At 35.6% G+C, this 17083-nt stretch overlaps 1 protein-coding gene across 2 annotated transcripts in view; it reads right to left on the reverse strand.

Annotated features, from left to right (window-relative positions):
- The window catches only part of LOC126190732 (endoplasmic reticulum metallopeptidase 1-like), a 263271-nt gene that overhangs the window by 87821 nt on the left and 158367 nt on the right, over positions 1-17083 (reverse strand). For both annotated transcript variants that reach the window (XM_049931220.1, XM_049931219.1), the window contains exons 8-9: positions 15298-15478; positions 6576-6760 (exon numbers count right to left, since the gene is read on the reverse strand). In XM_049931220.1, the coding sequence (XP_049787177.1) occupies positions 6576-6760; positions 15298-15478 (366 nt within the window). The remainder of the gene's footprint in view (positions 1-6575; positions 6761-15297; positions 15479-17083) is intronic.

Consider the following 17083-nt stretch of genomic DNA (forward strand, 5'->3'; position numbering starts at 1 on the left):
AGCTGAGGTATAGAGCAGATCACAGGCACATAAACATGATTGTAAAGGTTGCTCAACTTCCAAACAACATGCTTATTAAGTGCTGACTGACAATAACATAAAACTTTTTGAGTTAACTCTGAAGAAGTACACTGTGCAAAAGCTCACCAATGTTACAGTATTTTTTACTTGCCCGTTCAAAGCCTAAAACCTCAACTACATGGTAAGTAATTTTCTTTACACATTCTGTTATTTGAATTTCATCCAGGAATTCCCAACATTATATTTGAACTTCATAAATCAAACAAAACAATAACACATGTGCTGACAGAATCACTCAAGTAACAGAATGAAGCTTTCATTCTACAGCACAGTGTGTGCTGTTTTCAAATTTCCTGGCAGATTAAAACTGTGTGCTAAACAGGAATACAAACCCAGAAACTTGTCTTCCATGGGTAAAATTCTTTCTAATGGAGCAATTCATTCACAATTCACGGGTGGTCTCCAAGCTTCAATTCTGCTAGTACCACTGTCTTACTATCCAGTTTCTCATAATCTCTCCGGCATTCCTTTTGGACCAGCATTACAAGAAGAAAGGGTACTGCAGAGAAATTGCTCAACCATGGCCTAATGGTTGCTTCCAGAATGAATCTTTCACTCTGCAATGTAGTGTGTATTGTTTTGAAACTTCCCACCTAGACTGTCATTAGCCATTTCTACACAATTGATATATACACAAACACAGAAAGATAATTTGTTAAGGTGAGGGTTTTCTTCCAAATTGAAAAAACAAATGTTTAATCTCTACCTCCAAACATAAGGATATGCGTCCATCTATCTGCAGGCAAGTCTCCGGTAGCACATACTCACACATAAAGATTGTAGAAATTCAGCAGTTTTCAAGCAGGGGTAGGTGTGTGTGGTGCCCAATGCATATATATGTATTCATAAACAGTTAAAATTAGAAATAGAGCAGAAGCTGACAAAGTTAATGAGCCTATGTGATCTTTGTGTGTCTCTCTATGTGTCTCCCACCATTCATTGGCAAATGAGAGGTCAGTCATCTTCATTTTGGGACACTATTCCTACCTCTGAGTTTTCTTTTTAGCAATGATAAGTCCTTTCCTGTTTTTTCTATGAACCTGGTGGACCTCCACAAAGTGGATAAACTATTATTATGAAAGGACAACTACATTGGCATCACTCAACATATCTAGTCAATGAGAGACTTCACATTTATTTATTTATTTATTTGATTAGCCATCCGTAGACATTTTGCAATGTATGGATGTTGTCAGTTTGGATACAGTGATTTTTGCAGATACATTGACTCTTTTATATGCATTTACAGAGTATACAAATACAATGACATTTATCACTTAAATTACATTCAAGCAATTAAATATTCACTTATTGTTTAGAAACAGTGTTCCTGAAAATATAGTTTAAGGGTTTTTCTGTAACAGTACATGTTGTTAATTTCTTTGATGTCCTGTGCAGCTTGTTATACATTTACAGAATATACAATACAATGTCATTATGTCACTTAAATTACATTCAAACATTTAAATATTCACTTACTGTGTAAAAACAGTGTTCCTGAAAATACAGTTTAAGAGTTTTTCTGAAACAGTACATGCTGTTAATTTCTTTGATTTCCTGTGGCAGCTTGTTATACAATTTTACACCCTGATACAAGAAACTTTTTTGGGTCTTATGCTTATTTCTCCTATCTAGATGAAGGCAGTGGCTTGTTCTTGTGCTATAGCTGTGTAAAATGCTGTTTGTACTATAATTCACTATATTTTTCTTTATATATACTATAGTGTGGAACATAAATAAACAGGGAACAGTTAGAATACCAAGTATTTTGAATAGTTCTCTGCAGTGAGCCCACTTACTGCTTTTAGTTATAATTCTCACTGCTCTCTTCTACACTTTAAAAACTGTTTGTAGGTTGAGTACATTATTTCCCCAGAAAATTATCCCATAGCTTATGACTGAATGTACATAGCTAAAATATACAGTTCTTAGACATTCATCGCTGCATACTGAGGAGAGAACTCTAAGTGCGTAACACGTTGTAGATATCTTCTTTGTGAGTTTTTTAACATGTTCACTCCACCTAAGCTGGCTGTCAATATGCAACCCTAGGAATTTTGTGGTGGGCACTTCGTCTACAGAGGTGTTATGTAGCTTTAACTTTAGGGGACTGTTTTTTCTGTTTATTCTAAAGCGTATGCTATTTGTTTTCTTAATATTTAAGGTCACTTTATTCTCTGTAGACCATTTGTAGACATCTTTCAGTGATTCATTACAATTTTCCAACATTTGTGCTGATGTCTCACTGGTGATTATAATATTGCTGTCATCGGCAAACAATATCTTCTCTCCATGTCGGATATATTGTGGAAAGTCATTTATATAAATCAAGAACAACACCGGACCCAGCACACTTCCCTGAGGGACCCCAATATTAATATGTTGTGGATCTGACAGGTGTTTTTCTATGAACTTTGATCTACTGGAGACATGCGAGATCTCTACCCACTGTACTCTATTTTTTAGGTATGAATGGAACCATTTGTTGATTACCCCTCTTACTCCTAGTGCTTCTAACTTAAGTAATAGATTCTGGTGGTCAACTGTATCAAAGGCCTTTGACAGGTCAAGGAATATGCCAGATACATAGTTGCCTTCAACCAGTGCTTCTAAAACCACTTTAGTGAAATGTGCTACTGCCATTTCTGTATCTCTGCCGGGTCTGAAACCAAATTGGTCATTTGAAAGAAGGTTGTATTTGTTTAGATAGCTCATAAGTCTGTTCTTCATTATGGACTCTATTATTTTGGAAAATGATGACAGTAGGGCAATTGGCCTGTAGTTCTCAATGTTTTCTACATCATCTTTTTTGTGTAGAGGTAAAATTTTTGCATGTTTCAGATAATCAGGGAAACAACCGGCTTTGATAGATTCATTTATGATATTGGTTAGGGGGGCTTTGATACTATTTATGCATTTTTTCAGCACAGACATTGGAATTTCATCTAAACCTGCTGAATTTTTGCTCTTTAATTTCCTTACCACATTACATACTTCTTCCTCAGTAGTGGGTAGCAATACCATTGAATTTGATGTATATTCCCGTGTTCGTGGATTATGAGATTTTGAAAAATTTTCCTGTAACTTTGTAGCTATACTACTAAAGTAAGAATTAACAAAGTTTGCTAGTTCTTTTGGGGTACTTGTTAGGTTTTCTTTGTTCCTGATTTGGGTGTTTATTTGCCTTTGTGTTGCAGTTCCTGTCTCTTGTTTCACTATAGTCCATGTAGCTTTACTTTTATTTTTAGCTAGATTTATTAGTCTATCATTGGCCTTTTTTTTTGCAACATTGAGCACCTTCCTATAGATTTTTTTGTAGTTTCTGTAGTAATGAAGAAAATCTGGATCACTGTTGTTGTTTTTTATAGAGTTTAGGTATTTAAAAGTTTAGGCAGATTTTCTAATTCCTGTGGTAATCCACTTATTTTTGGTGGATGTTCCAGTAGAACTTAGTGCTTTGGGGAAGGCTTCTTCGAATATTATCTTAAACATAGTTGACAAACTGTTAGTATGAAAGGACTTGTACTTTGATGTGAGTCAACATATACGGTTAATGAGAGACTATTAGTTACATGTTCTCTAGACTGCATTCAGTCGCTGAGCTTAGCTGTGCTGCTTCAAAATAGCATAACACATCAGATGAACTCAGCTGCTGCTGAAAAATATATTATTCTTTTTTCACTACTCACACATCAATACAAATCCTTGGACTGAACATTGTGCCACACTAATCTGAGACCAGTCTATTGACTGGGCACATAAAACTACACTTTCAATCTTTAACCTGTAGTCACAGCTGTAGTAATAACCAAACCAATACTTTTCACTTATTGGTACTAATGTCTAACACGAAACACCCAATAAGTAATTTTAGTTTGAGTTGATACTAAATACTATTTACAAAACAAAACTGAAAATATCATATGGAAGGATCTAGCAGAATGTAAATGGTTTAAAAGTACAGGAAACAAATCACAAAATAGTACAGACATTGAGTCAACAGCCGCACAAACATGACTGAAAACTTAGCTAGCTTTCATGCAAATCATTTTTCGAAGTAGAGCACACACATGCATGTGCCCCCACACACACACCTGTACAGTTACACTGCACTGTCAAAATACAGAACACTGAGGCTGCAGTTCAACGGACTGAGCTGATGGGCTCTGACAGATGGGGAAGGCAAGGGGAGAAAAGATTTAGGGAGAGGAAGGAAGGTGGAGTTAGGGAAGAGTGGCTGGTGGCTTGGAGGGAGGCAGCAGGTGTATGAGATAGGAAAATGACATACGGGCACCAGAACTAGTGATTTCGTGCAGTGCACTGTGACTATAGCAAGGGGAGTGGATTGAGATGGGGCTCTGCACCTGCTGCCTCTGCCTCTCGAATTTCTATCTCTACACATCCTGCCTGCATCTGAGCCATTAGCCACCCTTGGCCTGCCTTCTTTCCTGTTCCTTTCCTCTTTCCTTCCTTCACCCACTCCATCTGATGCAAACACTTACCACAGTCTGCCTGTCAAACTCCAGTCACTGCACTGTTTATTCAGCTGGCACAATGTAGCTGTACTGGTGTGTGTGTGTGTGTGTGTGTGTGTCAGAGAGAGAGAGAGAGAGAGAGAGAGAGAGAGAGAGAGAGAGGAAAGTATTTCTTGTCAGTGATGGAATTTTTGAGAGGGTGGGAAAGACACATTTGGTAACAGGACAAAATCCAAGAGTATAGTAAGACAGAAAAATAATTAAGAGGCACTGGTAAAATATGTGAGGAAGAGCTGCAGAATGCAATAAAGATTCAACTAATACTATGAAACTTCTCTTCACAGAACAGGTACAATTTTAGGTGTATCTGATACAATATTAGAGTACTACTTATGAAATACACCAGTTTTAAATCACAACATGAAAAACAAATTTCTCACTAGTGACAGAATTAACCAACATTGAAAGTTATTATGAAAATATAACAAATAAATTTGTATATAAATAAGAGCAATAGTTACAGAACAGAAGAGCAGTGAAGGAAGGAGAAAGAAAATTAAGGTTAGAGTTTAAAACATTTTTGAGTACATCATTAGAGACAGAACACTTGTCCAGTTGTACAACAATGCAGGAGGAAATCATGCTATTCAGAAGAACCATTATGGCAGTCATATTTAAGTGATAGGACAACACAGAATTTGAATTTGGATGGCTGGATTTGAGCCTAACCTTCCAAAAATGAGTTCAGTGTCTTACACTCTGTGGTACCTGGTAAAAACAGTGGTGATATTTTCAGCTTATAAATGCAGAGATCTTGACTGGAAATAGAACCTGTGCCTTGAATATGAAGGTTATAAGGGGAGATTTGAAATTCATAAAAGCGTATACTTGGGCGTTTCCCAGTTCGCTTCATGTGACAGAAACATAAATATTACACAACAATGGAAATTCCTGACTGGAGTATGATATTTACATAAGTGGGATCTCACATCAAGGCAAGCAGCGGCAGCGGCAGGATCACAAAGTGATCAGATAAGTAAAATTTTAGAAACTAAGTGTTGGAAAAAAAATTAAGGATTTATATTCAATTACAGTTTCTGAGTGAGAAATCAATGATTATTTCTGAATTCAACAACTGGAAGCACCTAGCTCATGGAAGCCTCAGGTACAAGTGACCTTGATTCGTGTGAAATAACAGTGATAAAACCAAGCATAGTTTCAGTGACAAGAATGAAATTATAGGTTTCATGTAAGATAGGTATCTAAGGTGGTATGATCAGATACAGATGACACACACTGACACAAACAGAGGTAACAGCAACCAAATGGTGGACATACATAACAGTCTATTTTTAAAGATACTGGATACATGTCTAGAATGAGGGATTTCCAATTCCTTTTGGATTATATGTTTTGTGCCTTACAAAGTGCCATGGTCATGTATTTCTTATTCTTCTCTAGATGACCTAATACCATCAAAATTGTTGCATGTTAAGCACAACAAGCAAATAAAAATGATTGGATGGGACGGGGTGGGATGAATGAGCTTTGAAGAATGCTGCAAGCTAAAGATTCAATAAAGGTGCTTTTCAGTCTCTCTCTGTTATAGCAGCTCGCAGATATGTGCTATTTTTCCATTTCTGATATTATTAATATTCCTACACTCCATTCATTTTCAATAAGACTGGAGTAGGCCAGGTAGACATTGCACACCAATAGACAATTAGTTATTCAATATGCCTGCTGTCCAGCGACATATGGTAATCTCTCTCTCTCTCTCTCTCTCTCTCTCTCTCTCTCTCTCTCTCGCACACACACACACACACACACACACACACACACACACACACACACAAACAAACACACACAATACAAAATGCTTAATTTAAATACTATTACTTTTGAACCTCGCAATGTGATCCACGCAAAGGCAGAGAAAACAAAATCTGATTAGAATTATTTTAAAAAATCATAATTTACTATGACTTTTCTACATGTAAATTAAAACGTTTAACATACCAAATAACTTGTGGCTAGTATGCACATTAAAAAGGATATTCCTCCAATAAATATTTCAGGATTTTTGTCTGGTCCAATTCTTCCAGTTATGGGAATGAATAACTCAAACACAAGCACTGTGTACCATAGAACCAAAAATGTCGGGAATGCAAGACTTCCAATCAATGACATCAGCCACACTGACACTGTAAAAAAACAAAGAAACTGTTATAACAGCAAACATTTTTAAAATAGTCTCTACGTCAAATGTACACTGTGTTGTCAAATAGTTTATCATTGATCTTCAAAAGTAAAATGAGGCTCAATAAAGTAAGGTTTAATATAGGAAAAAGCAGAGAGAGAGAGAGAGAGAGAAAGAGAGAGAGAGAGAGAGAGAGAGAGAGAGAGAGACTGGGAAGTCATTTCAAAAGTAAAATTGTGTACTATGAAACAAAAGTATCAGAAAGAGCACACAAGAATTAGTACAACCAGAAACATTCTGATATGTATAAATAAAGGTCATTACTCATTTGATAGAACAGCAATTATATGACAAAACACTTCCAATCCTGAGCCATCAATGGAAACATAGTCATTACACGCACATCAAAAGGATAGTTGCCATATAGAGAAGATGTTGAGTCCCAGACAGGCACAATAAAAAAAAACTGCAAAACACATGAGTCTGACCCCAGCAATCAAAGACAGTAGTCATGTGCATGTGAACTGTGCTTGCATGAATATGTGTGTATTGTCAATTTTAGAAGAAGGGCTTTTGGCCAAAAACTCACATGTCTTCTTATCGTGGCTGTCTGCAGCTCAACAACTGCTCTATATCGTGAGTAGCAATCTATCCTTTTCATAATATTATGCAAATGGAAAGATAAAAAAATCTACTCACCAAGCAGTGACAAGGGAACACACACACAAAAGGATTTAACTTTTACGATATTTTAGTAATAATCTCGTGCATGAGTTAATAAGAGTGAAAAGATGTTTTAGTAGTAATCTCTGTCTTGCATATTACCCTGGTTTCCACCTGTAAGATCTCAGGTTTTTCAAATCTCGTTCGGTGCAGTCCCCTTCTCATCTCATCTGGTAAACCCCCCCTAACCCGGGAGTCCGGGTAACTTTTCTAAACCGTAACACTTTTCCTAAGCCTCTCAAGTCCTTTTCCTCCATCCCTCTTCCTTCCCCTTCAGCTCTTCCACAAGAAGAAGGAGCCTCTGGCTCCAAAAGCTTGTAAAAGTTAAATTTGTGTGTGTGTGTGTGTGTGTGTGTGTGTGTGTGTGTGTGTGTTCCCCTGCCACTGCTTGGTGAGTGGATTTTTTTATCTGTTCATTTACATTATATTATCATTAATTGATTCTTTTCATAATATTGTTGTTATTCCATCTTGCATTTTCAGTTGTTTACTTTTTCAAAATATCCATAAAAATATTAATTAATCAGTAGGAGAAAACAATAGCTATTTAGTGTAAGTGAAGAAGCAGCAGTGTTTTCCTCCAAAGCAATAGCTTTCCTGTACAATTTTTAGGTTGCATTTAACTAACATAATTGCAAATAGTATTTACGAATACAGTGATATTTTATTGTCAAGACAATGTACAGATTTGACTTCTAAGAGCTGCTACAACTCTGTTAAAGTATACCTTGACTCATTTCATCAATATGAAATGTGATTTATTCATCTTGTATATGTGATTTATCATCTTGTAACATACAATTCTCAAATCATTTGGTTTTATGTATAGAAGGCATGCCAAGTTTTATGATGAGAATGATTTTTATATGAAATACGAAAGTTTATATTACTTTACATACATTTCTGGGATACAGCTTCATAAATATTTATTATAGTTTTCTGAACACAAAAAATTAAATTTACAATTCACTTTTTCAAACTGTGAAACTGTTGTCAATAAATTCTTCAACAGAATAATAGCATTTTTCCACCAGAAGGGTGAATAGTAATCTTTTCAGTGAATTAAATACATTACTGCCTGGGCATAGCATTTTAAACAGTGTGTCAGAAGTTATAAATCCTTCTAATGACAATTGCTGTAGTTGCAATGGAATGTGTATGTTGCTTTTTGTACAAAAAAATCAACGCCTCATATATGTAAAGGGAAGGGATGAATAGTATTTTTAAATTTTTAACAGTAGTTTCCCCTTATTGATAGGCTCTATAGAGCACAATGAAGAATTAGCAATTATGGACAGCAAATGTAATCATCCTCACTCTTCTCTTTTCTTGCAGCATGTAAGGGTACTACATCGACTGGGGTGGCAAGTTCTTTAATAGGTGGACATCCACTTTGAACTACGAGTAAGAGACAGAGGATACGAGCCAAGGGATGAGTACAGAAGCACAGTGTGACTTGGGATGAGTACAGAAGCATGGTGTGACTTGGGATGGGTACAGAAGCATGGTGTGACTGAAGATAGAAATTCATTCAGTGAAGCAAGTTCTACTGAACTTCGTGATTATAAAAACTGAGATAAATTTCATCAGAGGATAAGTAGTGAAAGTGTACATTAATTGAAAAATTCAGGGTAAATTAATGTAATAAGATGTTATGAACCAAGTCACGTCAGACATTTTGTGGTTCCAATGTTTAAAACTAACAATTTTACGTGCATATTGAGAAATGCTACGTCTCCAAAATAGTACTCAATTTAAAATTCTGTAAATTTCATGAAAAAATATTCCACACTGATGGTAACCAGAATAAAATGAGTTGTACAGAGGATGACAAGTATGACTGCACAATGAAATATAGTTAGATTGAAACTATGTCTAACAAACATTGTCTTTAATTGGAAATATTTATTATTACTCATAAGTTACAACCAAGGACATTAAATTATTTATTACATTTCAATGCAAAATTTTTCCAGCTATATCAAAAGATCAAGACAGGGACAGGGCACTGGTAACACACACATGGTCACATCTCTTAATGTTCCCTTGTTCGTCTGTTTGTAGCATATTCATCTCCAACCAAATATATTCCAACAGCCTTGATTAAATTTCCAACTGCTAAATGAGCATTGTAAATATTGTAAGAAAGGGAGGACTGTTACAAGTGGGGTGTACTTGTATTTAAAGTGCTAAACTCTAAGTGTACTTCAGCTGAGGTTTCAAGTATCTGTCAACTTCAGGGGTACTTTGGATTTGGTAATATTAATTGTATCATATGAAGTGGTTATTCCTGCTTTATAATTGGGACTTTTCTTAAACCTACATAAAATACCAACAGCTAAATGTAATGTAGATTGCTCATACTGCTTAAATATGTGCTCATGTGAAACTGAATTGCAGACTGATCTTCCAATTGCTCTGACTGTTTCAACCACAGTATAAACGATTGCTCCATTTTTGGTGTATCTGCAGTTCCTCTTTTTACACATTCTGGTATTCACCTTTTTTTCCAGCTTGACTGAATTACTAACATGAATGTTATTCTTATCATGGTGGTCTATCTGAAGACTAGTTTGACACAGCTCTTCACACTAGTCTATTCTATGCAAATCTCTTCATCTCCACATAACTATGCAACCCACTTCCTCCTGAATCTGCTTGCTGTACTCAAGTCTTCATCTCCCTCTGCAGTGCTTACCTCCCACAGTTCTCTCTAATACCATATTAAGTACTGTTTGATGCCTCACGATGTGTATATCAAGCAACAGCTTCTGTTAGTCCAGTTGTGACACAAATTGTTTTTTTCCAACTTGATTCAGTGCCTTTTCTTCATTTTCTGATCTATCCATCCAATCTTCCACATTCTCCCACAACAACACATTTCAAAAATCTTCTATTGTCTCTGTGACAAAGCAAGCTGGAATATTTTGACTTCCCATCTTGTTTTACCATCTACCTCCTTAAAATACATGTTTTCACTTTTAACTAATTACCATTAACATACATAAGTATAATCTGCATTTTCATAAAAGAGGAAGGTTGGCCCTCAGTTTTAAAGAATATAACATCAGATCTAATTTTGTGCTTAGTTTTATGTATGTAATTTTTCTAATTTATTTTGACTATTCCTAGTTAATAACTTTTGTTATACGGTGAAATCAGTAACTGTTTCATAACTTAAATTCCATTGTTGATGTCTAAACAAATATCAGTTCTGTACTAATCATAAACATTTGGGGGAACAACTAATAGTATTCTTAAAGGATGTATTTGGCTCTAATTGAAAAGATGTTAGCAAAGCCAGCCCTTAATTAATTCCAAAGTAATTAATAGTTTTGTCAAAAGTACTGTTTGCATAATGATATCTGTTAATTTCATCATTTAAACAAATAATATTGCATAGTCAATCAATAATTATGGGTTTAGAAACTAAGTTGCCTCAGAAAGTTAAGAGAATTGCTTGTACCTGCCCCTAGGGGTAATATTAGGGATTTCTTGAATTATGTTGATAAAGTAGAGAGGGTGAAGCCCTCAGTGGCAGATCATAGGAGGCATTTTGATGACAATAATCAATCAAGGAGAGAATTTCAGGTAAACAGGATGAACAGGACTAATTACAGTAGATATTCAAGGAATGGTTGGGTGGTGGATAACCAGAATGGGCATGGAAATGATGGAAGAAATTCAAGTAAAAGAAATGAAGGAGATGACTTTAATTCTGGATCAAACCATTTAAAGTAGATAATGCCCAAGTTTTGGCTTGCACTCCAGCAGGTAGTGATGAAGAGCCACTTGTATATAAATGTGATGTAACCACAGGTAAGGGTAATGAAAATTATTGTAGTAAGATGAGTGTAATTTCTAATTCTAGTGAGATGTTGAATGATGGTGTGGGTAGCAATGCTTATCCCATAAAAGGAGAGGAGGAACTTATTATAATGAAATCAAGTGATGAAACAGAGTGTGTTGCTGTTGCTCAGGATGTCCAAAGTGTCAAAATGTATGTTAAATTTTTAAGAGAACATAAGGAAGTCAGGTGTTTAGCTTTATGGTCTAACACTGGAAACAAGGATCAACTAATTAGCCAAATATTTGAGGACAGTGAAAGTGACAGTGGGTCTGATTCTGACAGTAGTGATGAGGATGAGGTATTTGAATTTATAATTGATAATGGTGGCCACGTGGTAAGTAAAGAAAGAATAAAGGAGGATAATATTAGGTCTAATGAAGAGTAAGAGTGTGAGAGTTGTAGTGAGGACTAAGACCATGCTATCCGTCATTTGACTGTGTGTGATAACCATTTTGGTATGCAGGATGATAGTTTTTCCAGGGAAAGGGTTAATGAAGATTTGTTGTATGAAGAAGATCATATGGTAAGTAAACAGGAAGTGAGGCACCCTGTAATAACAGCAAGGGTACAAGGGATACATGTTAAGTGTTTACTGGACAGTGGTAGTGACGTGAATGGTATTTCACAGGCATTTTTTGAATCTATTAAGAACACAGAGGGTATAGTAGTAATGCATGTTTCTGGAATAAAAATTACACTGAACAACAAATTTGAAGTGAAAGTATGTAAATTGCATGATTTTGAGTTAGTTATGTTTATTTCAGTATAAAATGATACAAAATTATCTTCATAAATATTTAGCTTTAGTTTTTTAAAAAGTAATCTACATTTTTGTGTAAATAAGTCATTAACTATATATGCATTCATGTTCCAAGCTTCAACATAACAAATTTTAAGTGAATAATTACTTGAATTATGTTATTTTTTGTGCATTGATAAATTTCAGTGCCATTCTGGAAATGCAAAAATAAAATATTAAGAAAAAATTAAGATAATATTAAATGAATGAAAATACTTTGTAAGTCTACTTTGTACCAGAACTATGTAAAGCACAAAAGAAAATATATAAATTAACTGGTCACAAATGTATATAAAGGATTATAAATGTTAAATGTCCATATGTACAGTATATACAATTACATATTTTGTTCAGAGATAAATTCAGAAGATGACTGTTTTCACTTGGCTTGATGTTTATACGCATATTCGGGAACATCCCTTATGACAGTCCAGCAGTAATCTGCTAAAATAGTTAGGGATCCACATTCCAACGTACCTCTTCTCAAATGTGGCAATATCTTGAGGAAATCGCTCCCATGTTCATCGCTTACCATACCACAATCTTTGGGGAAGAAGTCAAGATGAATATGTAAGAAATGCTATTTTCAGTGACATGTTGCAACCAAGTTTTTCATAAGATGATAACATGTTATCTACAATCTACTTGTAATTTATTGCTCGTTTGTTCCCTAAGAACTGTAAACAGACTGTCGTAAAACATTTCCATGCATGTTTCTCATCACGTTGTATGTTTCCATCAAAAGTATGGCCTCTAAAAACCTCTCAAATTTGTGGGCCTACAGAGATGCCCTCCTTTACTTTGGCATCACATAAGTAAGGGAATTTTTGCCCTAATTACTTAAATGTGCCCCCATCTTTGTTGAATCCATTAACAAAGTTTTTCATGAGACCCAACTTTATGTGCAAGGGCAGGAGCAGAAACTTTTTAGGGTCTACTAGAGGTTCACTCTTAATATTCTTTATATCTGGTTGACGAGATTTTCTGGTGGGCCATTCATGTTTACTGTAATGAGATGCACGAGCTCAGCTATCCCATTCACAGAGAAAGCAGCAACATTTAGTATACCCTACCTGCATACCTAATAGCAGTGCAGCCACTTTCCAAGTCACCACAAATCTACCACTGAGAGTCATACTTGATAGCTTCTAGTAAAATTTTCATGTTTTGGTATGACTCTTTCATATGCACACTATTCCCAACTTGAATAGAAGGAAGCTCATTACCAATGTGTAAAAGCACTGCTTTTAAGATCAACTTTGATGAATCAATAAAGAGTCTCCACTCATGAGGATTGTAAATAATTCTGAGAGCCTTCATTAGATCATTTATGACTACGCATATCACAAGACTATCTCGCATGTTAAAAAAAGGAGTGAATTGTTGCTCTCTTCTGTGGTAGAATGAAACATTTTCATTGATTTCCAGAAAATTGTGCTGCTGCAATCTTGATGCTAAAATCTCATCCTTAGCTTTAGAGAGCTCCAAATCTCTAATGAGGTCACTTAACTCATTTTGGGACAAATTTTGTGGATCATCAGTTGGTGATATATTTGGCAGAAACTCTGGATCTTGTGATGTACATGGTTCAGAACATTCAGAATCTCCGTCAGAAGTAATCTCGTACTCTGTCAGTGGTTCGGGTATTGGCAATCCTTTCCCATGTAGAACTGGACAGATGGCAGGTAGAATGTTCGGATAGATCACTGTCTGCTTCTTCTTCTTAGATATTCCCTTCTTGATATGAGGGACCATACAAAAGTACCAGTCACTGACATGGTTAGTTGGGCCAGATCGTGGGTACCCCACACACACACACACACACACACACACACACACACACACACACACACACTCTCTCTCTCTCTCTCTCTCTCTCTCTCTCTCTCTACGCTGCTGTAGCTATGCAAGCCAGTAGGAAAGACCAGGTCCCCCAAGTGACAGATAGTCACACTCTACGAATCAGGAGTGTGGGAAAGTGATAAGAATAGGCTGAATTGTCCTTGAGCAACAAAAGATAGCAACGAGTCCCGTATCAGATTTGGCACCAAGATGCATAGCTCTTCAAGGAACCAATCTAACAATGCTGAAGACTTTATCCACACTGATGTTTATGCAACAATTCCAGCTACTAACAACTGACCTGCAAAGATTAACAACACAATTAATGTAATGTTACAGATGATTAACAGACTTAACTGACTAACCACGAAAGTGCACCCTTGTGCAGGCAGATTCGAAAGAATTTGAATAGCCCACCCCAGTCTAGTAATGCCAGCCAGAAGATATTGAACAGGTATAGATCAAAACTGCTACATTTCACCTAAAATTTTAGTCTGAAGAGTGTGATGATCTGAACTGTGGAAACAGAAACAGATTCAGTGCACTGTTTTGTGAATATGACTATGCTTGAAGGTTATCATCAGATTACGGGATTGTTATTGTCATTAATGGGTACAGACTGGCTGTCATGCAAAATAAATAACTGTACAGACACTTTTTCCACATTTTGGTTTGAATTAATAAATGAGGTGTCCTCATGTGTATAGAGACTTCATTGTAGTACAAAACAGCTTTAGAAGAGATGAGGTAAGCATACTTCCAATCAAGAGCAGTTTACTAGAATTTACCTTTGTGGTTCATTCAACATAGCCCCTCACATGTAGCCTTCTGCAAAGTACAACTTGTGCGGTTAGTCTGTCATATCGTAATGCATCACAGCAGGAACTACTACATATTTTAAGAAGGGAAACACTACAACAGGACTGGGGACTGGGATTTTCCTAAACAATCTTTGAAAAGTAACTTCTTCTATAAGCCTTTTTTTCCCCCACAGACTGAGTGAGTCTTTCATCTTTTAGATGTATGCCTGATCTATCACTACAACTATACAACAACTCTTATAACTAAAGTAGTGTGTAGTAATGTTGTAAATTGGTTCAATAATCATGTAATACTTAGAACAAAAAAATTAAATTAAATATTCTTTAACACCTTCTGAAGTACTATTTGTCTTTCCTGTTACTAACAGAATCCAAAGAGGCTAACATAATTTAAGGTCTATTAACTACTTACAGGGTTCACATTTCTTTAACTGATTGTCAGCTGCAGAATAGCATGATAATTTATTTACAAAAAATTCATTACTTAGCTCGTATATTCAACATACTTCTTTGGTGGTTCTTGCTCATTATAACGACAAGATTGGCAACTGTGGGAAACAGAACAAAGAGCATGAGCAGAAATGATAGACGCAGTTCAAACATTGTACTCAGCAGCATCAGGAAAGTCCATATGAGCTGCACAAATGTACAATATAATTGTGCTTGGTGTTCACATGCAAGAAGATTCTGAAAAAAACAGAAAGAAAACAAAACTTGAAATGACACTGTCTCACTCTTTTGCACCACATTTTAAAAACTAGCATTTTAGAGCTACTACGAGGGTTCAGAAATAATTCAAAATCCAGGAAAAAATAAATATTCCTACCAAAAATTACACGGTTTTGCATGGATACTATCAACCATAGGTGTGGTGGATTACAAGTCTCCCTTCAAAGTCATGAAAAATTCTTGATAACGGTTGCATACAACTTTTGGTCATATGTGCAAGTGTTGGTGCAGTTTGGCTCCTGAAGCATTTCAAATACTAAAGTTTCTGTTCTCACATACTCCTATATTCCTTCATTATTCCCACAAGAGAGCAAACTCCTTGTACATTGAATTGAGGTAGACTGACCCTCCACGCTTTAGGCATAATCAGTATCACTTCAGCAGGGAGGTTGCGTTCATAGTCTTGAATGTTATTGAATTTAGAATATATTCAAGAGTAAGTAAGAAACACATTTTTTTGTTTTTTTTTTTTTTTGTTTTTTTGTTTTCTCCAAAATCATTCTTGCCCTGAGATACAGGCCTCCAAAGATGATGCTGCATACACCATTTTGAAGATGTGAATTTTGGAAAACTTTTTAAATGCTGTATCTCTGTAACAGTTCTAGATATTTTGTTAAGAGTTTTTTATTTGAAATATAATTGTTTTTTGATTACAATAGTATCCTCCATTTGGACTTATCTGTCAAAGTTCTTTTACTGGCGCCTTTTGAATTTTTTTTTTATAATTTACAGAAATTTTTTTTTTGACAATGCTGATCCAGAAAAGTTAGATATTTTCTGTTGATTAGTATCATGTAGTACTATATTCTCTGTAAAGGAGAGCTTCCACTTTTAAGTTGGACAGGTGTTATTTTTAAAGAGTCATTTTTTTTAACTTTTAAGGGTAATTATGTCTTCACTGAAGTTGTTTCTTGCTAATTTCTTTGTTACAATGTTTATTTCTTTTGTCTTTGGTGCAATTATTTCTTAAACAAATACAGAAATGCATATTTACAAGAATAAAAAGCTTAACTGTTACAGTTTTGTACATAGTGTTTTAAAAATTGAATTGAATTGAATTGGAAAATCATTAAAAGTGTCTTGGCTTACAATTCACACCAATTCTGAAATATCTTCATCAGCAAGACATATTTATAATTTATGTACACCATTCAAACCTAAAAATTTAACCAGTACTCTTGATGAAGTTAACTATCACTTTATATAGACAAACGTCTTTAGTACACAAAAGAGAAGAAGCTGATTGAGGAAGATGGTAGCCCATACTCAGCAATGTCTTCAGCAAGACCAACCGTTCACGGTCAAATTTGGGGCACATAAATAAGATGTGGTTGACATCAGCTTCCAACTCAGGATCACACTCACATGCTGGTGAACTGTAAATGTTGATCCGATGTAGATGTTGTGGGAAAGAGGCATGATTGAAGCGGAGTCTCATGATGGTAGAAATCTTGGATCGGTCCAGATGTGTCCTCATGAACCACGGCAGTGAAGGAATCCGAGATTGTAGCACTGCGTAATAACCGCCTTTTGTCTGTTGAGAAACGTTCCACATTTCCTGCC

This window comes from Schistocerca cancellata, chromosome 6, assembly GCF_023864275.1.
Source record: "Schistocerca cancellata isolate TAMUIC-IGC-003103 chromosome 6, iqSchCanc2.1, whole genome shotgun sequence".
Taxonomy (NCBI): Eukaryota; Metazoa; Arthropoda; class Insecta; order Orthoptera; family Acrididae; genus Schistocerca; species Schistocerca cancellata.